The sequence below is a fragment of the Symphalangus syndactylus genome, chromosome 13, assembly GCF_028878055.3.
Source record: "Symphalangus syndactylus isolate Jambi chromosome 13, NHGRI_mSymSyn1-v2.1_pri, whole genome shotgun sequence".
In the NCBI taxonomy this organism is placed as follows: Eukaryota; Metazoa; Chordata; class Mammalia; order Primates; family Hylobatidae; genus Symphalangus; species Symphalangus syndactylus.
In genome coordinates this window covers 125826467-125853753 of record NC_072435.2, presented here as the reverse complement: position 1 = coordinate 125853753, position 27287 = coordinate 125826467, and the positions used below count along the sequence as shown (strand labels likewise).

The 27287-nt window shown below is 51.0% G+C and overlaps 2 protein-coding genes across 2 annotated transcripts; one reads left to right on the top strand and one right to left on the bottom strand.

The window, feature by feature from the left end:
* Positions 1-1046: 1046 nt before the first annotated feature.
* FZD10 (frizzled class receptor 10) lies at positions 1047-4345 on the bottom strand. Its single transcript, XM_055238285.1, has one exon. It carries the CDS (start codon positions 3864-3866, stop codon positions 2121-2123), a length of 1746 nt encoding a protein of 581 aa, XP_055094260.1. The 5' UTR covers positions 3867-4345; the 3' UTR covers positions 1047-2120.
* An 88-nt stretch (positions 4346-4433) lies between these two features.
* LOC129460270 (collagen alpha-1(XVII) chain-like) lies at positions 4434-11295 on the top strand. The gene is made up of 3 exons (XM_055237883.1): positions 4434-4845; positions 9320-9533; positions 10795-11295. The coding sequence occupies exons 1-3, from the start codon at positions 4434-4436 to the stop codon at positions 10841-10843; spliced, it is 675 nt and encodes a 224-aa protein (XP_055093858.1). The 3' UTR covers positions 10844-11295.
* The last annotated feature ends 15992 nt before the right edge of the window (positions 11296-27287 follow it).

Here is a 27287-nt window from a genome sequence, read left to right as displayed (position 1 = left end):
ACCTAGCTGGTGTTCCTGTTTGTCAGATTTGATCCCAAACTACCGATCTGCCTGCTCCTGTGCCCTGCAAATATTCACGGCCATGTGCAGTAGCCCCTCAAAACCAACATAAGTCTCTTTCCAGCCCTAGTGTTGATGGGTGATCTTATGTTTACCAGGTTGAGTTTTTGAACACCCTCTTCAGCAAGCAGACTACACTGGCTCCAGGCTCTCCTCCTCGTTGGTAAGCGTGTCATCCCTGCTCCAAGGTTTCCAGAGCTCCTTGTTTAACTGGGAGCTGGACAAAAGCATGGCCCCGGGGGCAGCTTGGCTTGCTTTATATTAATAGAGTCCTCACCATAGTAGGACTGCCCTGTGCCCTTGCTTCCTTCTGGCTGGAACTTGAGTGTAGCTGGGCCTTTGACCAGCAGACCTGGGCCAGTTCTTTACAGCTACCCAGTCCTAACAGCAAACCCTGGAGAAGAACCAAGTGCCATGAAGTTCCAAAGCTGCTTAACTTCCTCTTAAGGATTCACCACCCTTAGCAGGTATTTTATCCCGTCCAGGTCTATAATCTGTTTTGTAAATGTCTTCATGGTTCCGAGTCACTGCAAAGCCAGCACACTTCGGGCTGATGCATACAGCTCTGTCTAGGTACCATTTGAGCCTAGCAGGTCAATTGAATACAGATGATTTAATTCTCCTAATCGGTTGGCTCTACTCTCTGAATATATTCAAACAGGCTAATCCAGGCTCATAAGTGGGTCCACGCTTAGTGGTGAGGCTCTCTTTGGTGACGTGTGTCTACAACTAAGCCCTCATGTCCAGCTACCAACAGTCACAGAAACGACTTCTAACTTCACACATTGCCTGCCTGCAGTTCGTCTGAAACTCACAAGTGAATGATTCTTCCAATCTTGGAATCCTCTGATCTTCGATTTTATATAGATAACCAGTACTTCCTGGCTAGAAGCACACCCCCAGAATTTGCTTAAAAAGCAAAGGGAGAGAGTGTCCTGTAGTCTCTCCACACACAGAGAAGGGAAAGCTCACCATGAACCAGGGACTAGCAGCAAACTAAAGAACATATTTTATTTTTAATAAAATAGTGGAGCACGAAAAATATCATATATTACAAATATACACGCGCAGAAACCACTCTTCCCTGGCACTGTGAAGAGAATACACTAGACAAAGTTTGTCTCTGCCAACCTAGTGCTTCCTGATCTGTTTGTGGAAATCATTTGTTTAACAATAGAAAGAGTCAATAAGCCCTTTGGGTAACTTTTGAATGATCCTTCTCCCTCTTCCCCCCTCCTTTCCACAAATCAGTCCAAATGTCTATAACATTGGCTTGGTTTCCATTAAAAAGCCACAAAATGTAGCACTGAAGGGTTTCTGAGGGCCGGGCCTCTTAGTTCTTTTGTTAGGAGATTTCTTTTGTTGTCTTTATATACAGCAAAATACTTGTTTCTCTTTTTATTTTCAAGGAAAGAGAAAAAAAAATGTATTGCACATCGTTTGAATTCACAAATGTGACGTTTGATGGAGGTTTCTGTCCTGCAGAGAGACTATTGGTGAAGGCCAGAGTCTATTTTAAGCGACTCCAAGTCCCCTGGGGTGTGAGGCGGGCCCCGGGTCCTGTCTTTCCTCTGCAGGGATGCCGCCCAGCACTGTGGCCTTCCTGGGGGAGGGCCCTGGGGATGGCTCATTTGTTAACCCAGGGGAGGCTCTTGAATTTGCAAAGCAGTTATCTGTCCTCTTGTTTGTAAATGGGTAGCAAAGCCAACTCAAATACACAGATGTATATTTACGGAGGGCTCTAAACACAAGTTTTCTTCTGAGGGCTGAATCAACTACTTTACCACAAATTAGTTACACAAGAGGCTACTTCACTGGGGGAGCTTCCCTTCTCTGGAAAAACAAAACAAAACAAAACAAAACAAAACCCTTTAAGTACATTTTTCCTTTCAGTGTATCACAGCATCCTGAATTTCAGGGTAAACACTTTTTTATGTATTTCTCTTTTGCTTTTATAAAAAAAAAAAAGAAGAAGAAGAAGAAGAAGAAAGAAAAAAACAACCAAGAAAAACACCACATCTTAGCTCCGGGCGCCCCTGTGCCCTTCCCTCCAGCCCTGTTCACACGCAGGAGGGCGGCTGGGCAGGGATCTCATATTTCCCGTGGTGAGTTTTCTGGGGATGCTGGGCTTTTTTGTAAATCCCACCGCTGGTGATCACGCTGGCCGGTTTTCTCCGGCTCTTCTTCTTTAACCTACGGCTGCACACCTGCTGCCAGGACTGCAGAGTCTTGGAGGTCCAAATCCACATCCCGCTGGTGATCCCCACCACCAGCAGCATAAAGATCTTCACCATGAAGATCTCCACGGCGGGGATGGAGGCGGCCATCAGGCAGTCCAGGGTTTTGGTCTGGTTGTTCATTTTGCACTTGTGCTGCGCCGCCAGGATCTTCCAGTAATCCATGTTGAGGCGTTCGTAAAAGTAGCAGGCGATCACACAGGTGGCCGGCACGGTGTACAGCACAGAGAAGAGCCCGATACGCACCATGAGCTTCTCCAGCTTGTCCGTGTTCTCGCCGCCCGTCTTCATCACCCTCCGGATGTGGAACAGGGCCACGAAGCCCGAGAGGATGAAGGACGTGCCGATGACCAGGTAGCAGGCCAGGGGGATGAGCACGAAGCCGGTGAGCGCGTTGACATCCATGCTGCCCACGTAGCAGACCCCGGTGAGCTCGTCCCCCGCCACCCTGCGCATGACCAGGATCAGGATGGTCTTCACCGCCGGGATGGCCCAGGCTGCCAGGTGGAAGTAGCTGCTGTTGGCTTCGATGGCCTCGTGGCCCCACTTCTTGCCGGCGGCCAGGAACCAGGTGAGCGTGAGGACCACCCACCACAGCGAGCTGGCCATGCCGAAGTAGTAGAGGACCAGGAAGACCAGCGTGCAGCCGGTGCTCTCCAGTCCCTCCTGGATGACATAGAGCTGGCCGCTGTCCCGGTCGCAGGCGATGCTCTCGGCGCCGGCGAAGAGGCGGATGAGGTAGCCCACGGAGTAGACGCAGTAGCACATGGAGAGGAAGATGATGGGGCGCTCGGGGTAGCGGAAGCGGGCCGGGTCGATGAGGAAGGTGAGCACGGTGAAGGCGCTGGAGAAGAAGCACAGCACGGCCCAGATGGCCAGCCAGACCACGGCGAAGCGCTTGTCCTCGCGGCTCCAGTACACGTCCACGCCGGGCGTGCAGAGCGGCGCGCACGACGCGCTCTTCTCCACGTGGTGGAACTTGCCCGGGTTGTCGCAGCCGCCGCGCCCGGGCCCCCCGTCCTTCAGCGGGTGCTCCTGCGCGCTGTGGGGCCGCTGCGGCCGGAACAGCGGCGGTAACAGGCCCGAGCCCCGGGTGGGCTCGTCCGAGCCGTTGTTGGGCGCCTCCATGCACAGGTAGTTGGGGTCGTTCTTGTTGGGGAGTTTCCGGCAGTCCAGGGAGTCGGGCCACTTGAAGTTGAACTGCTCCATAATCGGGGAGCACTTGAGCCGGGCCTGCTCGCACATGACCCGGCAGGCGGGGATGGGGGTGGAGACCTGCTCGGTGCACATCGGCGCGTACAGCGAGCACAGGAAGAAGCGGAGGTGGCCGTGGCAGCCGTACTCTACCAGCGGCGCGAACTCGTGCAGTTGGATGGCTGCCTCGCGCTGGTTCTCGTGGCCCATCAGGTTGGGCATGCGAGTCATGTTGTAGCCGATGTCCTTGCACATCGGGATCTCGATGGGCTGGCACTTGCCGTCGCCCGGGCGCTCCATATCCATGGAGCTGATGGCGGCGCACGAGCCCATCACCTGCAGGACCAGCCACAGGCGGGGGCCCGGGCGCTGCATGCTGGCGTTGGACGTGTCCTCGTGGGGAGCTCCGCGCCCCTCAGCGCCGCCGCTCCCGGGCACGGGCTGCTGCTGGCCCCGGCTCTCCACCCCTGCTCGGGCCCCCGCCCATGCCCGCCCCGCCTGGCCCTAGCGCTGCGCACAGCGCCCCCGGCTCGGCTCTCAGCGCCCGACGTCCGCCGAGTTGGGGGCCGCGGCGGAGAGCAGCAAAGTTTGCAAACAATACCGGGAAGCGAGGGAAACCCCCGGAGCTCCCGGCGCGGCGGCCCGGCGCGAGCTCCAACTCACGGCCGCGGCAAACTTCGGCCTCTTCTTGGAGCGCCCAGGTGGCACGTCTGGAGCGGGCTGGCGGCGCAGGCACACCGAGGCCGGGCCAGCTCGCGGCGCCCCCACGGCCCGGGCGGCTCCTCCCTCCCTGCGCCGGCCTCGGCCGGGCCCAGCCGGCAGCTGTTTCGAGGTTTGCGTCCCGGGATGAGAAGACTCGCAAAAAGGCAAAGGGGGGCAGAAAAGCCGAGCGTTGACAGGCCCCGCCCCCGGGCCGCGCGCCCCGCCCCGCCGCTGCTTTGCATGAGAAAGCGCAGCGGCCCGGGACAGCCTCCTGCTCGCCGCCCCGCCGCGGGCTCCCGGGCCCCGCGGGGGCCGATCCTCCTCCCCCCCGCGCCTGCAGCCCAGCCCGCGGGGGGCGCAGCGCCGAGTCCCGCCCGCCAGCCCCGGGACAGCCCGCCTGGCGCGCGGGGCTCTACGCGCTGCGACCCTCCCCGGCAGTCCCGCCCGCCTCTCCTCGCCCTCTCTCTGCCTGGCCTCCAACTTTGCCTCTCGCTATCCTCTCCGCCCGCGCCCCCTTTCCCGGCGGTCCCCGGGATGGTCCCCGGCACCCCGAGGACGCCGAGGTTACGGGAAGTTCGGGGACTGGCGGGAGAAGGGGTTGGGGGGAGGTCCGCGGCGAGGGGCGCGGGGCGCATCTTCTCTGCCTTTTATGGTGAGTCCCAGGCGGAGGGCGCTTTCAAAGAGAGGTGGGATTTGCGTTTTATAGCCTGGGCCATAAAGCGGGCCGCTGCTTGTAAACGTGCCCGCATCTTCCCGAGGCTGGGGAGCTGCTACCAGCCCCGGGCTCCGGGCTCCGGGCTCCGGGCTCCGGGCTCCGAGGAGGGATTTTCTTTGAAATTTCAAAGAGACGAGCTAAGGGGAGGGGGAGGGGCTCTGAGAATCCGGATTTTAGGGCCGCTCATCCGAGGTCTCCTCTAAGAAGGCGGGGAGGGGGAGGGGCGGGAAGCGTCCCGGGACTTTGAACACCGCCTCCCACCCCGCGGGAAGTGGGGGCTTGGTTTGTACCGCGGTGACCCCCGCCCCCTCCGAAGCCGCAGAGCCGGGGCCTCGCGCCAGCAGGGCTGGAGATGCCTTCTTGGCGGCTGAGTTTATTTATTATAGGAAGTCATTCGCTCGTGGGATATTTATGTGATTTGGCGAGTGATGTGCCCGACCAGCGCCCTCCTTGGCTACAGCCCCGCAGGAGGACCCGGAGTAGGGTGGGATGGGGTGGGTCGTGGGAGGAGCACGTCAGCGCCTGCCCGGGGACCCCCAGCTCCCGCGAGGACGCGGAGGCGCGCACGCCAATCGGTTTTCCTGGAAAGTGGGGAAGGAGCGTCCTGAGCCGGTCCTCTGAGCTCACCCGCCTCGGATTGGGGCGGGTCTGTGACGGGGTCACTTAGGACACGACGTCCCCCCCAATTCCCTTCCCCCGCCCAGGGCGTTCGCGGTGGGCGCCCGCCCCCAAGCCCCACCGTTCCCAAGGATGCGCCAGGTGCTTCCCGTAGCGTCCTGGGTTGACCCTTAAATAAACAGCACCCCTAGGAGGTGGCCGGCCCTCTCCTCCCAGGGTCTCTCCGGGTCACGATCTTCCAAAGTTCGGAAACTCCCAGGATCGCGTGTGCGATCTCCCGCTACCTCCCGGGGGGCCGGGGAGAGGTCAGAGGAGCGAGTCCCGCGTCCACCGGCCTCACTTACCCCCTGCCCGTTTGAGGATAATTCCAGGGAGCAGGGTGAAGTCTGCGGACATCATTGGAAGCCGTGCTGGGGCTTCCCGCGTTGGCGGTGCTCCACCCGGCGTCGGGGGCGGCTGCACGGGCCCCCGCGGTGGGGACGCTGCGCACGGGGCAAGGCCTCCCTAGGAAGCGCCCGGGAAGGAGATGGGGCCCGCCAGGAACTCCCCTCACTGACCAGGTTTCTGCACGCCGTGCAGAAGTGGGCCACTTCCTCGGAAAGTATTGGCTTTTAATTAAAACAAGCCCTACAATTTTTACATCGGTAAGAAACTTGGGGAAATCTCACCTTTCCACTCATTCATTCATCCGTTCAGCAGACATTTGAGGGCCCAGAATCCCAGAATTAATAGGCAGGTTCAGGCACCCACCCCTGGGTGCCTGTCCCTGGGTGCCCTGGGTCTCACTAGGAGGTGCTGGAGGAAGTCGGGATGAGGGAGAAAATGAAAAAGAAGGTAGAAACTCCGGGCAGTTAGAACACCACCTTCAACTGTGTTATTTCCCAAGTGAAAAATCTCATGATTTTATTTTTGAAAGACTGCCATTTTTATTATGATGGTGTTTTTTTGTTGTTGTTTTGTCTAGTGAGTAGTTTTTCAGAACCTTGAAATTAAAATTAATTCAGCGGAAATCACTTGGCTTTTCTAGAACTTTCCTTGCAAAGGTCCTTCCTGGGCCCTATTTTCCTTCTTTTCCTTTTTGTGTCTCTCCCTCAGCAACTATCAGAAATATTTAGTGCAAGAGTGAGAGCCAAACGCCGGGAGCTGGGTGTGAGCTATTTGAGAAAGTGCCTCCTAATTGATCTTTTCTGTGCTGTTTTAATTCAGCCATGTTCAGGCCCATTATTTTAGCTATAACCACTTCAGATTGCCTTTTTCTCTCGTTTTTTATAAAAATGTCTGCAGAAGTGCTTTGCCCTGTCCAGCTGAGATGGAAACCAACAAATAGACTTTATTGTAGAGAAGTGACGGTTCTGAGAAACCAGCAACTGGAAGATAAGTCTGTAACTAATAAATGAAAAGGCTCTTTTGATGGCCCCAGCTGAAAAGATATTTTATTTTATTTTTTTTCCTGTGTGTGGGATTTGAGATGTGTGAGTCTGAGGAGCAGCCGGGGTCCCCCGCTGCTCAGCCCTGGCTGGCAACGGACCCCCCTCTGGCAAATGTTATGGAGAATTGGGAGGAATTTTATGGCTGTCTTTCCCTCAGCTCTTTTTTCTTTTGTCTTCTTTGAAGAATGACTTTAGACATTTTATTTACATATTTAACCATGGATGAAAGAGGGAAAAGAAAGCTTTGGAGCTGTCGTGGGAATAGTGATATGTTTAAATTAATGGAAATCTTATTAGGTTTCTAAAATTTTGAGCAAAGGTTTTTAATGAAACTTTATAATTAAACATGATTTCACATAACGTGCAGAGACAAGGAATATGTTTTTACCCCCAACCACCTAAAAATATCTATCGGAAAGCTATCAGTAAACATTATCTACCTTCAAGTTCTTGCAAACGTTCACTGGGGAAAGTGTGAGGTTTTTGAAAGAGAATATTTCAGGAGTCAGGCAGTGTTTTGAACAAGAACTAAATATTTTTTTGGAGGTGGAGGGGAGTTGAAAGAGAGGCCCAGTTTCATTCCATTTAAACTCACAAAGTCAAAAGTATAAAGTACTTTGACACGGATATTGCTAAAAATCAAAGTTGTATCTTTTCTTATTATGTAATAGTCAATGGAAATTATAAGCACTGTGCGAGGTTTTCTGAAATGGGATTAGAGAAAACCCAAATAATCTCTTTAAGATAAAAAGTACTGAGTCTTTCAGCAATAGAAAGAAATTAAACCACAAGCTTAGCATGTTACAAGCTAACTGCAAGAGTAAACTCGTGGAATAGGAAGAAAGCTCATAAACAGAAATAAAATCGTGCTGGTGAATGTTGAGATAAAAAGTGGTTCAGGCTGTCATAACGCCTTTTCAGTAGCTGCTGCTTGAATCATCTCTCTTGGTACATTCAAGTGTGAGGATCCAAGTAAGTGATTCTTGTGTTTCTTCTCTCATCTTTTCGTGTCGTCAATATTTGTATTTAGTCCGGGACATTTCCAATTCTACGTTCAAGTATAAGAATGAAAACTGATCTATTTACCAATAATTGCTTCACATGCAGGGAAGCCTGATGTGAATAGGCCTTATTTTCTCTGACCTCATCTAGTATCAAGTTTCTGCAGAAACTTATCAGATATAAAACATGCACAAAAAATTATGTTTTCTGATCAAGTAGGCATGCTCCCTGTGGCATGCCCCCATCTTTTTCTCCAGGGAAAATACCTTTAGTGATCTGAAGTGATACTTAGCAAAGAAAACACAGTTTGTACCACCAGAAAGGCCATGCAAGTTGCAGCGAATTCAACAGGCGCAAAAGTTTTAATTCTGCCTAAAAACACTGGTCGTGAGATGTGGAGCGTTTGGGGGAAGGTGAGAAGTGAACCCCGAAGCACCCCCATCCTAAAGTGGATGAGTGGGTTGTCCAGTGTGGCTCCAGCACACTTTAGGCAGCTATTTTAAGGCCACTTCCCTTGAAATGTGGTTTGAAATATTACCAAAGGTTCCACGGGGTGCATTAGTGTGAATTGCAAATCAGAGCATTGATTTAATCCTCTTTCAAGGCCGGGCTTTGGATCGCTGGCGTCGACTGGCTCCCCACTGCTCCTGGCTCAGGCGGGACCATTCAAGGGGGCAGCTTCCCGCCTCTATTCCCACACTCCAAAAAACAACACGGCAGACAGACACCCTCCAACTAAATTAGATTAAACTCCTTCTCTTCCACAGCGTATTAGCCTTTTTGCTGCCCAAGCCTCCTTACACAGCCCCTCCTCATTTAAAGACACAGATTTCTTTTTCATCTCTGCAACTGCAACAACAACAAACACAATCATATATATATATATATATATATATATATATATATATATATATATATTTTTTTTTTTTTTTTAAAGGACAAAGCCAGCCTTCTATCTAAGTGCTCTTACATGACAAGGACATTATCTGTTTAAAATCCAGGAGGGCTTTGCCTGCCTGTTCTGAAACTCAAACAAATTAACCCTTAACCTGGGGCAAACCTAGAGCTTATCCACAGTGCTTCAACCTGTAATTCTGTACTGGACTCTTTTTGGAAGAATTATATGAGAAAAGAAACATCACAGAATTCCAGAAACACGACACAAAAGAGTGTGTGCGTGTGTTGTTTTGGTTGGTGTTTGTATTCCAAACAGCTTGAGCGTGCAGTTTATCAGAAGCGCGTGCCCATTCTGTGAGTTCAGACTTCCTACTTGGTCTTAATTGCTTTGCTCCTTGTCCCCTCCCTGAGCTGTTTGGGATGTGCTGATTTAATTACTCACCTTCCCATCTGTTTTCTTTCAGGTTCCTTCCTGCACTCTGGGACCCTTTTCTTTTGCCTGTTCTGGGAGCTGAGTGGGTCAGATCATCACAGGCCTGTGGCCCCTGCATGGGTGGCAGAGGAGGCAAAGATGACACAGAGAAACTGTCCCTTCAGGGACAAAGCGGGGACACCCACGAGCCTGGCTCTGCCTTACAAAGAAATGAGAAAGAAGCCTGTTCCTGCTTTTCACCTTAGGTGGGCTCTGAATCTGCAGCCACTCACCAAACACGTGAGCAGCCCCACACCACAGTGATGAGCTGAAGAGGAAATGACCCAGATGCGTGGGTCTGAATCCCCCTCTTCCACTTTCTAGCCCTGTGACCTCAGATATGCCACTTCTAATCGCTTTGCCTCAGTTTTCTCATCTGCAAAATGGGACCAGCAGAGTTCCCGCTTCCCAAGGCACGATGAGGATGATGTCATAACACACTCGGAAGCATTGATCGCAATACCAAGCACCAAATAAGTGCTCAGTGATGAGTAGCTGTTATTATTGTTGAAACGCAATATAAATGGAAGGAGAGAGCACAATAAGGAGAGGCACTGGAATGTGACATTTGTGGGGAGGAGTTTGGGGACATGTCAGTGTCAGGCACACAGTAATACAAGCCGATAATCAAGGCAAGCAAATAATCAAAAGGCTAACAAGAGCCAAGGCTGACTAAGCATTTGACAGGTGCTGCCTTAAGCCTTGATAGGAAGCAGCTCACTGCCTCCTCACAGGTACCCCAGGAAGCTGGTCCAGAGAAGATTTCCATTTCAGAGAGGAGGAACGGGGGCTGGGGAGTTCGAGTCACTAGACCCAGGCCACAGGGCTACTGAGGGTGGAGCCAACACCATTCCACTCCCCCAGGGGCTCAGGTGCCTACTCCTGGCCTTCTGCCTCTCCACGGAGATGCAGGCACAGTGGGTACTTGTGATGGAGCCTGACTTTCAGAATGGGACCCCATTCTGCTGTCCTGTCTGGAGCCAGGCAAAGATCAAGTCTTGGTTTATGGCTTTGTTCAGGGACTCCTGGCCTGGGGCGAGGCTGCCACTTTCCTGTCATGTTGATATTCCCCGCGATGGTGTCTGAAGGGATTCTTTAGAGCCACAAACAGGGAGGAAATGGTGGAAGAAGCAATGTGGGAGGTATTAATGTGTGTTGGTTTACCCATGTCCTCGGCTGTGTGACCCCAGGCAAGTTACTTAACCTCTCTGAGATTCTTTCTGTTTCCTCTGCTGTAAAATGGGAACAATGACACTTACTTTATCGGGTTTGGGGTAGGGATTAAGTGAGATAACTCAGTAAGCTCTGAGAACCGAGTCGGCACATAATGCTATCCCTGTGGGATTCCCTGGTCTGTAAACTTTCTGGTTAGTTGTCTTTTCTTTGTTAAATTGATTTGTCTTCACTGGCCAGAAGCCAAGATGGTTTACTAATAGCATCACTTACAAACCTTTCTCTTTTCTATAGGGCTGCTACACTTGTGTGTCCCTTCTTCCTTGAATTTAACCAGGAGTGAGCAGTGGAGACCTTCTTCCCTGTGAGAAGGAGGTGAAGCAGGACCTGAAATCCCGTGCTCAGCTCCCACAGCCCCCATGTCCAGGACGAGTCCTTTGCTGAATCAGCGGCAGATGCCACCCGGAGCCCTTCGGGAGCCTTTCCCTGTTCTTCCAGCATGGATCTGAAACTCCATTCCCACTTTCTGCAGCCTCCAGAGATAGTTCAGGTTCCAGCCTCATGTGATAGCATGAAGAGAAACTGTGGTTCCAGTAGCCGTGTGTTCTGCTCCCCTCATCCCAAACGACAATTTAAATGCACAATTACACTTTTCTCTAAGGCCCAAAATAGGATGTGAAAGATCGTTTTGCCATCCCTGAATGCCTGTCACCCTTGTTTCATAAGGTAAGATTGGGGAAGGACTTGGCCACTGCCCTTGCAGCTGAGAAACCAACTTTAGGAATAAAGACACTCTCTCCCCTTCTGACAAATGTCCACTCTCTCCGTGTCTGACAAATGTCCACTGTCTCCCCGTTTGACAAATGTCTGTCCATCTGCTGGCAGGTCAGTCTCTCTCTCTGATATATAGATTATATATGTATACGTATATATGTGTGTGTGTATATATAATACACATATATACATATATACACACACATATATTCACATATATAATATATACATGTGTATATATACTATACACATATCTAATCTATATATAGAGAGATATATAGGTTATATATGTGTACACATATGTGTGTATGTATATTATACACAGACATACATATACATACACACACATATATATACACACAGACATATATATACACACAGACATATATATACACACGCACACATATAGAATCTAATTATGGAGCTGCGCTTCAGCTCACGCATGTCACGCGCACACACGCAGGCACAGCCATTAGCTTTCAGAGCTGACACATTAGGGGGCTGCATTCCCGGCGTCCTCACGGCTGAACGATGTGTGCTCCTGGTTGATGCATCCACTAGGCTTCCTCCTACTCAGGGCCCCCTCCCTGGCCCCTTGTCCTGGAGCCGTCTTACTTTTATTTTGTTGTACTTTTTCTGCCCGTTGATTGTCTTACTTATCTGCTTATGTGTTTATTTTCTGTTCTTCCTCCAGCAGGAAGTCAGTCCCAGAACAGTTGTTCTGCTCCCTCCCTTCTAATAAGTACTGTGCTGAGTCCCCACAGCCCCCTTGCCAGACAGTTAAAATAGAGCAGCAGATAGAAGGACAGATGTCTCCACCCTCATGGAGTTCACCTTCCAGTAGGAGGAGGCGATAGGCCGGGGTCTGCACATGTGCGTGCTAGAGCATGTTCCACAGTGAGTGGCGTGCGGGGCAGGTGAGCAGCTCAGTGCTGTCCAGAGGGCTAGGAAAGGGGGGTTGCAGTTTTCAGCAAGATGGGCAGGGAAGGCCTTGATGAGAAGGAGACCATTGAGCAAAGACACCAGGAGTGGGTGCAGAGAGCTGAGGGCACTTCTAGAAGTGCCTGCTGGGATAATGGGGTGTCTGCCATGCCACGGCCCTGAGGTGCTACCATACCTGGGGTTTTTGAGGAAGAACAATGGGGCCAATGGCTAGAAGTCAGGGCATAGGGGCCAGCGTAGGTGACAGAAGAGGTGTGCGGAGAGGAAGTGGGAGGGAAAGAAATTGGGCCGTGATGGTGTCTATGGGCCTTTTGATTTCGACTCTGAGTGAAATGGGGAGTCACAGAGGGTTCCGGAGAGAGGAGAGCCATGCTCTGACTTCAGTCTTCCCAGGACCCTTCTGGCTAGTGCGTCAAGGACACATAGCAGCAGGGAAAGAGAGAAGCAGAGGAACAGTTAGGAGACAGCCACAGTGGTTCAGAGAAGACAGGTTGGTGGCTTGGACCCCAGAGGCAGAAGAGGCCACGGTCAGCAGGGATTGGATTCTGCTTAGAGAGCCACCAGGCAAGCCTGGGCCGGCTGTCCATTTTGACGGAAAACTCCTTTTTCTTTTTTTTTTTTTTGAGACAGAGTCTTGCTCTGTCACCAGGCTGGAGTACAGTGGTGCAGTCTTGGCTCACTGCAACCTCCGCCTCCCAGGTTCAAGTGATTCCCCTGCCGCAGCCTCCCGAATAGCTGGGACTACAGATGTGTGCCATCACGCCCAGCTAATTTTTTTTTGTTTTTTTGGATTTTAGTAGAGATAGGATTTCACCATGTTGGCTAGGGTGGTCTCGATCTCCTGACCTTGTGATCCGCCCCCCTGAGCCTCCCAAAGTGCTGGGATTACAGGCATGAGCTACCGCACCCTGCCAGAAACTCATTTTTCTACTCCATCCTACAGTTTTCCCTAAGAGAGAAACAGTAAAACACCACCACGACCAATGGCAAAAAGCTGGCACCTACTCCGCAACTTTTCATATCTACACGTTTGTACAGCTTTATTTTTAAGCATTCTGAAATTCTTTGCAGGAGAGACCCCAGCGAGGTTTAGGGAGTCCTAGGGTTTGCGGCATAAATGAAGTTTCTCCCTAGAATTAGGGAGGGTAGAGACAGGCAGAGAACTGACAATCCTAACAGCTGCTGTCCTCAGAGCCCCCGTTTCTGAGAGCCGCTCGCTGAGTGCTTCTAGCGAGTTAAATGGTGTTCGACCAAAAGATGTGTTCACGTCCTGATCCTGGGAACCTGCGGCTGTGATTTTATTTGGAAAAAGCTCTACATGACGTCTCTGCAGAAGTAATCATGTTAAGGATCTTGAGAGGACGTGACCCTGAGTTATCCAGCTGCGCTTGAAATCCAATGACTGGTGATGTTGTGAGAGAAAGACAGAGGGAGATTTAAGATATGAGAGAAGGCCGCACCGAGACTGGAGTGATGTGGCCATGAGCCAAGGAATGCCTGGAGCCGCCAGAAGCTGGCAAAGGCAGAAGGAGCCTCCCCTGGAGCCTTTGGTGGGTGCGCAGCCTGGCAGCTATATTCATTTTGGACTTCTGGCCTCCAGGGCTGTGAGAGAATACACTTCTGTAGTTTTAAGCCACCCAATTTGTGTCCCTGGGAAGCCCAAATAGGGCGAGACCTTTTGCCAAGTGGTCTCCAAGTGTCACATCATCGAATCCTTCTCCCGGGCTTGTGCCATAGTCTTCCCACTTTAGAGAGGAGGAAACGGAGGCTCTGGGACACACAGCCAGTCAATGGTGGGGCCCGACTTTCAACCCAGCGTGCATGGGGTCAGAGAACCCACTTTCCCTGTGGGGCCTGCGGCCTATGCCAAGGATGCCTGTTCATCTCTCCTGGACCCGGGAGTGGTTCTTCTGGCCTAGAAAGCAAGGGAAGCCAGTCTTTTGGTTTCGAGGTTGCCCATTAGTGGAGTCAAGCAAAAATGGTGTGTTGCTCTTCTTCCTCAGCTCAGCCTGGGAGCACGGCCTTAACATGTGCTCAGTGGATCCCAAGACAGCAGCATGGCAGTGCCAGCCTGGCAGCCTTAGCTCCTTGCAGCTGTGCTTGTGAAGGGAGCAGTGAGTGGCTTCCCTCTGTGACCACCTTGGGTCCTAAGTTTCATTGGGGCTGGGATCCATGCATCTTGCAATTCGCTAGGAATTTCCCGGGCTTTCCCTCCCTTCCCTGTGCAGGGCACTGGGTGTGAGGCATTGCACCCGTTCTTCTGCCCACCGGCTTCCCCCTAAGAGTGTGAGCTGCATAAAGGCAGGAACCAAACAGGAGTCTCCACATGTTCCCAGTTCAAGGGCAGTGTCCCATGTATGTTTCTTCAATAATTCAATGGATGACTTATTCTGCACGGACACCGCACACACTCGGCCCTGCTGTCTCCGGAGCTGGGAGGTGTGGAGCTGGCTCCTGATCTATTTATACACCGAGGAGGGACGTGGAAAACAGGAGGAGTCCCAGGGCTCCAATGCACAGAGCAGCCTCTTCATTCCCTGTGCCGTGGCCGTGCAAGGGACAGCGCCTTGTTGGACTGTGTCCTCCACCCAATTATCCTTAGCATTAGTTTGCTGAGGATAATGGCCTCCAGCTCCATCCACGTCCCTGCAAAGGACATGATCTCATTCCTTTCAATGTCTGCATAGTATTCCGTGGTGTATATGTACCATGTTTTCTTTATTGAGTCTATCGTTGGTGGGCGCTTCTGTTGATTCCATGTCTTTGCTACTGTGACTAGTGCTGCAATGAGCATTCGTGTGCATGCCTTTATGGTGGAATGATTTCTATTCCTTTGGGTGTATACCCAGTCGTGGGATTGCTGGGTCAAATGACATTTCTGCCTCTAGGTCTTTAAGGAGTTGCCACACTGTCTTCCACAATGCAAGCAAGACATTATCGAAAATGTAAAGGGGGCTACTAACTACGCTGGGGCAGGCAGGGCAAACCAGGACCCTGCCAGGCGACTCTAGGCCATGGCCCCACCCCAGAAGATGAGGGCTGGAGACTCCTGGAGAGGAATCTGAGTGGCGAGACCACCTGCATTCATTATGTGTCAACTCTGCCAGGTGACAGTCCCCATCAAACGTGAACCTAGGTTCTGTTGGGAAGGTCTTTGGATGCCATTAACATCTACAATCAGTTGGTTTTCAGTAAAGGAGATTATCCTCAAGAATGTGGGCGGGTCTCGTCCAGTGAGCTGAAAGGCCTCGAGAGCAGAACTAGGATTTTGGAGGAGAATGAAGTGTTGCCTCCCGAGCACAATGTCACCTCCTGCCTGGAATTTCCAGCTTCGTTTTCAGACTTCGGACTTGCCTCCAAGCTCCCTGAATCATGTAAGCCAATTCTTTGCAATGCATCTTTTAATATATTTATATCCGATCGCAGGTTGTGTTTCTCTGGTTGGACTGTAACTGATGAGGAGGACTGAAATTCCAGGCTTGGTTGTATAACATATGAGTGAGGTCATTTGGGTCTGGGGAGCCGGGGGGTCCTTCAGGTGCGTGAGTGTGACCTGCACCAAGGTGCCTGGCTACCTGGGGCGAGGAGGCTGCCATCCAGCCCACACCCCACTCCCAGGCCTTGCACCCTGGCATGGGTCTGTGTCTGGCTCAAGGAAGGGTTCCCTCCTCCCTCCAATGTGCACAGAGACCTTGAGATCCCATGCACCTAACCCTGTGCCCCTCAGAAGCCTCCTCTGAGAGGGGGCACCTTTTCCTAGTTCTCACAAAGGCTAGTGGCTAACTTGTGGATAGCCTTGGATGTGTTAGGACACTTTTCTGAACATCGGTTCCTTATCTGTAAGATGGGAGTTGTATCCTCAATGGGTAATTAGAGATTATTCATGGGAAAGGCCTATCACAGTATCTACCACAGGGACACTCACAAGTGCTGATCTTTGCTGGTGTTGCTGCATTTGTTATTAAATGCATTCGTTAGGAGTCTTGTTAGTAAGTGACAAAAATCCAACTCAAATTGGCTTACACTAAACAAGGTTCCTGCGTCTGGGAGTATAAAGGGTGACGCTTTGGCAGAGGCTGGCTCTGGAAAACGAGGACGCACATTTGTGTCCCACTTCCCTCTGTGCGGCGTCCTTCTCTTCAAGGCTTCCCCCAGTTTGGCAAACACGGCCTCAGCAATGCCAAGCTGAGAGCATCCTTTTAAGAAAGACCCTTTCCTCCATGTGTTTTGGCAAAAGTCCCATGAAGCAGTATGAATGGCCCAGTTTGGGTCATGGGCTCGCCCCTAAACCAGCCGCTCTGGATGGATTAGTTCCAATTGGACAGGCCATGGTCTTGGACTCTTTAGGTGAGGGTGGGAGGGTGTTGGGGGGAGGGTGTGGGAGGGAAGATTCATTGAACCTCATCTCTACTACATGGTACAGCTCCCTGGAAGAAAGAGGGGCTCCATTACCAGAAGGAAACAAGGAATTTTATGGGAAACCGCATTATCACTACCACAATCTACTATGTTATACATAAGAAATGCATCTCGGTCTTTGCACAGTCTTGAGAGGAGTGCAAGCTGAATCCAATTCCCAGCATCTGGGTCAGTGTGCCTCATGGGGGAGCTGCCTCACTTAAGATTCCTTTGGATAGGTAGGGCAGAAGACCAAGCTACGCTGGATTATGAAAAGAAAGAGAGAAATTCACTGGCTCGCAGAATTGAAAAGCTGAGATCCAGCTGTGCTTTTAAGCCTGAGCCATTCTCCAGCTCTTGGCCCTGCCTCTCACTGTCTTGGCTTCACCCTTCGCAGACTGCCCTGCAAGGACCAAGGTGGAGTCTCACTGGACTGGCTCAGGTCATGTGCCTAGTTCTGAACCATCCACTGTTTCCAGAGGGATGGGGTATCCTGATTAACCAGGAAGAAGTCAGACCTCTCTGAGCTAACTGTACTGAGACTCAGGTAGAGGGGGTCCCCCAAAAGTGAAATTGGGCACTGCAGTTCAGGAGAAGGGTGATCACTGTACTGAGACTCGGGTAGAGGGGGTCCCCCAAAAGTGAAGTTGGGCACTGCGGTTCAGGAGAAGGGTGATCACTGGTTGCTAAGCAACCGTAAAGTAGCCAACATCTCCTGTGAGTTGGGGTTTGCGCCTGTGATAGACAGGTGGCACTCGGAATTTAGATGCAGCGCATCCAGTGCTCAAGCTCCCGGCCTTCGTCTGCTCCGCACTTTTTCCTCTGCCCTTTGGGCTAAAGCCACTGGGTTTGGGACAACAGATGGGGAGAGCTGGTACCTCTTCCCTTTTTTGCCCAGGAAAGGTGTTTCTCCATCATTTCATGGATCAAAGTCATTAAATCTGAGTAATTCTTACAAACCAGATCCAGGGAGAATCTAGGAGTGGGCTCTCTGTAGGTTAGAATGCTTCAGGCTACAGGTAACGGAAGACTTGACTGGAAATGCCTTCAACAGTGAAGGGATGTATCATTTGCTAGAAGGAGAAATTCTACAGCTGGGACGGTTCCAGGGTTGGTTTCTTTGGAAACTCAGAACTTCATCGAGGCTCTGGACTCGTTTCTTCTTTCTGCTGTGCCATTTCCAGCCTGTTGACTTGGCCTGCGCCTAGCTGTCCTCTCACGCTCATGATTGCTGCCTCTGCTCCTGCCATCACATACACAAGCAGTGCCTGTTCAGTAGAACAAAAGGAAATCAAAAAGAGGAATCACATTGTCCTGTGTCTCTACAATGTTTTTTTTAAATCATGAAAACCATTCCCAGAAACCCCACAACAGACTTTCTGTTTCATCTCATTGGCCAGAACGGCATCACAGGAGACTACTGGGATTGGCGTAGACTAGCTAGGATGCACCGTTAGAGCGTGTGGAGGATGACAGACATCTGAGCAGAGCGGGGCCTTGGCGGGCAGGGGAGGACAGGGACTGGCAGGCATCCTTTGGTCACTCAGAGGACTTCCTTCAATCCTCCCAGGGCTGATTGGCATCATAAACTCAGGATGGCAGCACTTGGATGTCTGTGGTTGCTTTGTCTCCAGTGAGTGCCCCAGGAAACCATCTCTTCTGGTCGCCACACGGCTATTTGGTGAGCTGTTTGCTGGGGTGAGCTGCTGCTGAATGGGTGTGGTTGAAACTGGAAGGGTGAGGTCCCAAAGCCACTGTCTGCCCCTCGGTGACTGCAACAGGTAGCCATCCCACCAACTTCCACGCAAATCTGTGGGGATTGGAACAAGGTATCAAGGGGAACAGGGGAGTCAGGCCACCAGGGCCCCACTGAGGAAGGCACCTGTTGCACCATATTTTGACATCTTGAATATGTATCCACTGGCCCAGGGAGTGGCTTAATTACCAGTGTAATAGCAGGTCCACTTACAGCTTCAGGTTTCATAGAGGAAAAAGCATCATTGCAAAATGCTTTTGATGTGGTTAAGCGGTGAGGCCACAGTGAATTTTCAGTGCTCGGTAAAGTGCATGGAAAAAGAAAAGCACAAGTCACACTTGGTAGAGGACATTTCCCTTCCTAGATGCCAGGTGTGAAAGGATGCCAGGAATATTCTCTGCTCTTTCCTCCTGCTTCCGGAAGGACTGAGTCCACACTAGCTATTATCAAACAAACAAACTTCCAGGGGAAAAGACTGCAGAACCTATACATTCTTTATAATCAGAATAACAGCTCTACATTCTTTATAATCAGAATAACAGCTCTACATTCTTTATAATCAGAATAACAGCTCTACATTCTTTATAATCAGAATAACAGCTCTACATTCTTTATAATCAGAATAACAGCTCTACATTCTTTATAATCGCAGCTATACATTCTTTATAATCAGAAAGTGCTTTCCGGCCAGGCACGGTGGCTCATGCCTGTAATGCCAGAACTCTGGGAGGCTGAGGCAGGTGGATCACCTGAGTTTAGGAGTTCGAGACCCCCTGGCCAACATGGCAAAACCCCGTCTCTACTAAAAAATACAAAAAAAAAAAAAAACTGGGTGTGGTGGCAGGCGCCTGTAATCCCAGCTACTCAGGAGGCGGAGGTTGCAGTGAGCCACGATCACACCACTGCATTCTAGCCTGGGCGACACAGTGAGACTCCATCTCAAAAAAAGAGAAAAGTGCTTTCCGCTGTCTTACTGAGGTCCCTGCTGTTCTGCTAACTGCTTCTCAAGCTGAGAGGTAAAGCAGGTGCTTTACCTCTGTGTGGTGCATGTGTTGGGTGCCTGCTACATCAAAACACTCTTCCATATGCAGAGAAAATCAGAAGGAAGGGAGCACTGAGTGGCTCATGGGCCGAGGGGAGAGACAGCAAGACTAACACATGCCACAGAGCTGCCTTTTATATGAATTCAAATTCTGAGATTTCGGACTAGGGCAATATGACAAATATTCATGGACTTTCACTAGACCAAAATTGGAATAAATGCTACACACACCCCAATTTCTAAAATTAGTAAAAACATGTGACTTTAAAGCAGGCTGCCTACGTTAAAAGTAAACCACATTTTCCCTAATGTGGAAAGTCAGTGCCATTTGAGCTTGTCAACAGAAATACAGAACAATTCCTCAGTGATGTGTGCCTCTTTGCAAAAATCAGCCTTGAATTATGCAGGTTTGAAATAGGCAAAATCTTCCTAAACAAATTCTTTGCATACAATACCTCCAATCTCTATTCCAGTATAATGTTTAAACTCTGTGCTAGATGTCCACTTAGTTCTTTCGTTGACCTGAAGCTATTTCATTAGGAGTCAGCAACTATGCCCTGTGATCTGACCCAATGCCTGTTTTTGTAAATAAAGTTTTATTGGCACACAGCCACACCCATTCATTTACAATTCACAGATGGTCACTTTCTCACTCCAATGGATTAGTGGCCACAGAAACCATCTGGCCCAGATGTCTAAAACATTTATTATCTGGATCTTTATAGGAAATGTTTGCTGGCTTTAGAGTGACGAGTTTCATCACTGGGATAAGCGACTCCATTCGCTTGTACCTACGGAGATTTCTCAGCCTTGCTGCACCTTATTGCTATAACTCTGTGACATATTGGTGGCCTCTATGCCACCTCTCAGCTGTCTGGCCTGAGAGCTCTGTCTAGACGGATTGACAGAGGCCAGTACCTGGTGAAGAAGGCAGAATCTGAGAGGAGCCAGGGATGCATTCATTCACCGTTTCGTCCAGTCATTCAGGGAGTGTGCAGCACGCATCATCTCTGGGCAGGCACTGTGTTAGGAACTGCAGATATAGCCGCGGCCAGTAGAAAGGGCACCTGTTCTCCTTTTGTTTTTTGTTTTTGTTGTTTTTGTTTTTGAGACAGAGCCTCACTCTGTCTCTCAGGCTGGAGTGCAGTGGCACAATCTAGGCTCACTGCAACCTCCACCCACCAGGTTCAAGCAGTTCTCCCACCCTAATCTCCCAAAGGCTGGGATTACAGGCATGAGCCACTGCGCTCAGCTGGCGCCTGTTCTCACTAGGATGGATATCATAGTGGGGGAGACATAGGATGGAGAAATTGGCGAGGGGGATAAGTCCAGGCACTGCCGTGTGCTATGGAGATGATAAAAGGAAAGTGGGACGGACTGTGGGGCGTGGGGAGGCTGCCTACTTAGCTGAGGTGGTCAGGGCTGGCTCTGAGGAGGTGACGCGTCCCTGAGAGCTGAAGGAGGAGGACAAGGCAGCCAGGGAAAGGTCTGGCCGTGAGGCTCTGACTGCGCCTTCATGCTGTTGTTCTTTGTGCCCCGTCATGGCGCTAGAATATTAACAAGTCATGGTCCCTGTCACCATGCAGGAATTCAGAGGTGGCCTAACAGAATGGTTAGATTTCTTGGGTTTGAATCCTGGCTTTACGGCTTAGGAGCTGTGTGACTGTAGACAAGTTGATGAGCCTCTCTGAGTCTTGGTTTCCGTAACAGCAAAAGGGGGATAATAATTGTAGCTGCATTATAAGGTTGTTATGAGGAGTCTGTGAACAACAGCATGTACAGGCTGTAACACCCACCACATCCACAGGTTTTGCACCACAGCCCGTAGGGTACAGTTCACGTAGACCTCAGAGGTACAGCAATGGTACAGAGCACGCGCTCAGACAACCCTGACTCAGAGGCGTAGGGGGAGTGCATGTGAGCCAAGCCCAGGACTGCACGGCGTGTTCCAGTGGAGGGTCTGGAACACGAGGGGGATTCATTTTGGTGTGTGGGGGAGGAAAAGGTTATTTGGGAAGAATTCCCAGAAGGGGCAACATTTAACAGTCTTAGAAAGGTGGTTAGGAATTCCTGGGCCTGAGCAAAGGTGGTGGGGGTGCCAGGTGAGGGAACGGCATGCACAAAGGCGCGGTGTCTTGAAGCTCCGTGGCACCCCTAGGGAGGGAAGAGGATCTGCAGGGGTGCCATTGGTGTGTGGCAAGATCAGATGCGGGTTCCAAAGATTACACTGGTAGCTTTGGGAGGAGAGGAGGTGAAGGTGGAGAGAAGGCCGAGAAGCCACGTGGGTATCACTGAAACAGTTCAGGCCAACAAGGGTGATGGCAACTTTGGGAATGAAGAAAGAGGAGAATGATGAAGAAAAAAGGTTGTGTCAATCTAGTCGGGCCAGCCCTGCTCAGAGCCTGCTGCAAAAAGTCCTGTGTGCGTTGGCCGGTCTGTGCCTCCATCAGCCAGGGTAACTCACCTGCATTTAGCTTGAAGCAAGAACCTAAGGCCAAGTCCTTTTTTCTGACCTCTAACTCAAGTGCTGCTCCATGTAGATGTAGCATTTTCTGACTTTCCTTAGAAGCTAGGATGATGCTGGGCCCAAATCTCCACCCTTGGATGTTTTGAACTCTCAGCCTCGGGCCCTTCACCAAAACTGTAACGTTAATCAACTTCGCACTTCCAACATCTCTCTCCTTTGAGACCCCGCTAATCAGCGAGTTCTCCCAGCACGGCCAGAAGTCCCAGGCGTTCAACGGACATTTGAAAATGTTCTCCACCTGGGGGGTGAGATTCGGGTTTGGTGAATGGAGTGCTGGTGTGAGCCAGGTGCCCCGCATGCTGGATCTGATGGTATCTCTGGCTGGCCTGTGTGATGGCCCCGGAGGTCGCTCAGCACCTGAAATGCGGCCAGCCCAAATGGAGATGCGTGGCGGGGAGAAGTCACCCAGGAACCCAAAAATTCCTCATCCCATTAGTGATCTGCATATGGATCCTACATTGAAATGAGCATCGTTTGGATCGTCGAGTTAAATCAGATGTTATCACAATTCATTTTACATGCTTCCTTTAATTTTTTTTTTTCTTTTTCTTTTTTTTTTTTTTTTTTTTTTTTGAGGCAGAGTCTTGCTCTGTCGCCCAGACTGGAGTGCAGTGGCGCAATCTCTGCTCACCGCAAGCTCCGTCTCGCGGGTTCACGCCATTCTCCTGCCTCAGCCTCCAAAATAGCTGGGACTACAGGCACCCACCACCAAGCCTGGCTAATTTTTTTGTATTTTTAGTAGAGACGGGATTTCACTGTGTTAGCCGGGATGGTCTCAGTCTCCTGACCTCGTGATCCGCCCGCCTCAGCCCCCAAAGTGCTGGGATTATAGGCGTGAGCCACCGCGCCCGGCCGCTTCTCTTTACTTTTTAAAAGTAGCTACCAGAAAATTTAAAATCACATTTGTGGTTCGCATTATATTTCTAGTAGACTGTGCTGATCTAGATAAATGGTCTATATTCTTTTTTTTTTTTTTTTCTGTGAGATGGAGTCTTACTCTGTAGCCCAAGCTGGAGTGCAGTGGTGCTATCTCGGCTCACTGCAACCTCTGCCTCCCGGGCTAAAGCGATTCTCATGCCTCATTCTCCCGAGTAGCTGGGATTACAGGTGCACACCACGATGCGCACCTAATTTTTTGTATTTTAGTAGAGTCGGGGTTTCACCATGTTACCCAGCGTGGTCTGGAACTCCTGAGCTCAGGCCATCTGCCCACCTCGGCCTCCCAAAGTGCTGGGATTACAGATGGGAGCCACTGTGCCCGGCCCCATATTCATTTCTTTAGGGCTGAATCTACTCCACACCTGCTGCATTTGGACTGTGCAGTGTTTTAAAGACATTTGAATCTGTGAGTGAACTTTAAAACATCATCATATTTCACATAAAAACCAGAGCTTCCAGCTTCTCAAAAAATCTCCTTCTGGGCACAGGTCGGGCTGCAGGTGATTAGCCACCATGCACTGTAGACAGCACATCTGCTGGGATCCAGTTCTTCATGAGCCCCATGCTACCGTCCCGACCATCCGTTCTGTGGCTGGCGTGGCTGCCTGGTAGAGAACAGGTAATGTCTGATCCAGACACCAGGCTTGGGAGAAAACTTCCCGGTTCATCCAGAATAACCCCTGCTTCTGGGTTAGACAACGAGACAAGAGGGTCTGGATGCTGGCCCAATTGCAGAACTGAGAAAGTGAAGCCTCTTGGCCTCAGTTTCCCTGTGTGTGAGAAGCATAATTATATGTACAGTCAGGAGTTGTTCAGCCTAATGACTGTTTGCGAAGCCCCATGAGATGACTCGATTGGGACCTGTGGGAAGGGTTCTCACCAGGATGTGGCCTTTGGTTCTCGCTCCAAGCTAAATGCAGGTGAGTCACCCTGGCTGATGGAGGCACAGATCGGCCAACACAAACAGGCCTGTTTGCAGCAGGCTCCGAGCAGGGTTGGCCCCACTGGATTGACACAGGGCTGTGTGGCTCATCTATGTCTCTAAACCATGAAAGTGTTTTCCCTGCAGGTGCCCTGGCCCAGGGCAGCTAAGGGTGCTGCAGAGAACGGCGCCGCCTCTAGCGTCTGATGTCTAACGCAAATGTTCCATATACGTGTGGTGTTTTCTGACTTTCCTTAGAAGCAGTGATGATGCCGGGCCCAAATCTCCACCCTTGGATGTTTCAAACTCCCTCAGCCATGGGCGCTTCACCAAAACTGTAATATTAATGAAAATAAACTTCCCACTTCCGACATCCCTCTCCTTTGAAATCCCACTAAGCAGCGAGGTCTCCCAGCATGGCCAGATGACCAGACAAGGGTTATCACACCTAGAACACTTAGCACCTTCCAGAGGGAACGGAGCCCTGGCTGGATTGAAGCTGCAGGGGAAAGGGCGGGAGATCTCACGCTGATGTTCCCAGGCCCAGCCAGGCAGCTCCGATTTGCTGGTCTTGCCCCAGGATCCTGTTACATTTGAAAGATGACGCAGGAAGGAGACAAAATCACTCCCTTCTCCAGGGTGCTGCTTGGGTGAAGCCTGGGCTGTCCTGTGGGTGCTCTTTGTTTCTGCCTGGAGAAGACAGGACTGTGTACCAGGGGTGAGGGTGCTTTCCAACTCTGCAGAGACTGGCCTTCTAACACAAAGCATGCCCCTCTTACCACAGCACTGCAAGGCTGGCACCGCCTGCAGCAGACAGTGCCTTGACGGGGGACAGAGGGGCCCTTTCTTGGCATCGAGGACATTACAGTAGTCACGGGATTTGCATGGATAGAGGGAGGGAGGTGTCTGGGTAAGCCGTGGAGGTCCTCCTGCCTCACTGCCATGCCCCCGAGGACACACAGGAAATGGCTCTGCTGGCCCCTGGGCCAATATTAAAGCTGGGAACAAGAAGGCAGGACTCTAGGGCTCAGGTGGGCTCACCTAGAACAGCTTGTAAAACAGGTCCTGCTCAGGTCCTTCCAAAGCCACCTGTGGCAAAGCAGTAGATGATGGGTATAACCAGGGGTGGAGGGTGGCACGAGTCAGTGCCACCAATACATGTCATGAAAAGCCTGTCCTAGGACACCAGGATAGAGGAGATTCTGCTTCCAGCCCGGTGAAGCTCCCCACTGAGCTCCCAGCCCTCCCTCAGGAACCAGCCTTAGCTGCCTCTGCCCTGACCCCCATCTTCCCTTGAACTTCTGTGATCTGCATCCTAGGGGCAGGCGGTGGAGTGTGGCCTGACTTTTCTGTTCTGTTTGACTTGGACATGGGAAGACATTGCCTCTTTAAAGACACACAATCTCTCTCTTCTTTTTTTGGTGGGGAGAGGGAGTGGTCTGTATCTCTCTGTGGAGCCTAGAGCAGGGTTGGGTAGCTATGCAGCCCAGGGATGAAGGACAGATGGCCTGGGCGTGCAGGTACTGGCTGCTTCTCTTGTCATTTATGTTAGTTATGGTGACACCAATTATGACCCAGCACTTACCAGTGTTCTCATTATATAACCCTACCCGCCCTTCCCAGAGGTTGAGCCTGTCATTAATGCTCCCATTTCACAGTTTGGAAAACTGAGGCCAGAGAGGTCAAGCAGCCTGCCCAAGGTCCCAGAGGCAGGGCGGAGCCGGTCAGCAGCCTGTGCCCACTGCTCCAGGGCCGGGTTCTTTGCTATGTCTCTGGCTCTTAGTGTGAAGGAAAAACCCTTAACATGAGCAGTTGAAGTTTGGCTTCTGAGCTGTTGTAGGTTAAAAAAAGAACAAGGACAGTTTGCCGTGGGGTAGCTGAGGAAGCTGATGACCTTGTCCCTTTTATAACACTGCCTTGAGACACACACACACAACACACAAAAACACTGACTCCCTTCTGATCACAGAATTAATACACTTATCATATAAAATGTATAACACACAAAATACACATACATAGAGAGAGTGAAAATCTCATAGAGGCCTGCCACCCAGACTCCATGCCCTGTGACTCCGTGTGCCTCTTCTGGTCTTTTTTCTGAAAGCCTGAGCACCCTCATTATATATCATGTCCTAAGTGTGATCTTACTGTACATACCTTTCCACGGCCTACTTTATTTTTCACGTAAGATATCATGAGCATCTTTGCCCAGCAGGGAACATTCTTTAAAAAGGTCATCGTGGTGGCTCATCGACGCTCCATTGGGTCAGAAATTTTAATGAATCCCCCAATGTTACTGGACATTTAGATTTTTCCAGTTATTTCCAATTTATTTTTGCTTCTCAATGTCATTTTCAATCTTTAACACAATATAACAAATTGGAAAAGCGATCTAGCTTTGATTTGGTTTTCCAAAAATGCTTGGTGATCAGAGCTCCTGGCCCTAGAGCTGGAGGTTGGATGTGGTGTCTGGTTTGTGGCACACAAAAAGCAAGCTTAATCCTCGTTTCAGTTCTGGGTTCAGAGTGCAAGCTGGCTGCTTATCCGGTTTTGGGGTTGGGCTCGGAAGGTGGGAGGAGGTAGGCCGCACGCCACCCCAGTCCCCTGGCCTGATAGACAGGTTTGTGAAGGGAGGTGCCAGAGAGGTGGAGACACTCTCCCAAGGACACACAGCAGTGATGCCCAGAAGGGAGCCGGAGCCCCACGGCCTACACCCTGGGCTGGGGCTGTGGCTGTGGCGTGCATGTCCTTGTGCCTTTGAAAGTTCGAAGTCAGGCTTGTGCCATATTTTTTGCAACCTGTGACCTGCGAGTCAGCCCTTCTCTGACTTGCATATTTGGAGAGACGTCAGCATGCCACGGCCCCCAGCACAGGCCATTTGCTTAGGAGCTGTGCATATTGAGTTTGCACAGCGTCCCTTTCCTTTCCATCTTCAGCAAACGCTTTTCACTTTTTATCCTTGGCACAGAGGGAAAAATGTTTCTGCAGGCAGCCGCTTCATGTTTCCCATTCGCCTCTACCACCGGGAAAATGCCGCTGAAAGGCCTGGGATGAAAATTTCTCTGCTAAGACTCTTTCCATCTTTTACAATGACAGAGGCGTGTTATGGCCTGAGTTTACCATAAACACAACTGGAAACAATATGACAGCCTGTGGAGATGTGGGGGAGCGAGGGGGGTGTCTGCGGAAAATGCAGGGACAGACGCGTTTCCTCTCACATGGACTCCGAGGCCACAGTGCCACTGCGAGCCCCCTTTTTCCAGGGCCCCTGGGATTACAAGACGGTGTGCTGCTGGAAATGTCTCTTCCCACAGTTGTCAGTTAACCTGGGCTGGGTTAAGTGAGGCAGGAGGGCTTTGGAGAAGGGGCTGGAAGAACCTTCTGGGTGGGCTGCCATGTGAGGGTGGGGCTGGGGCACCATGGAGGTGTCAGGAGTCCCGTTCCCATCCCTCCCACCCACGAGAAACTTCTCAGGAAGGAGGAC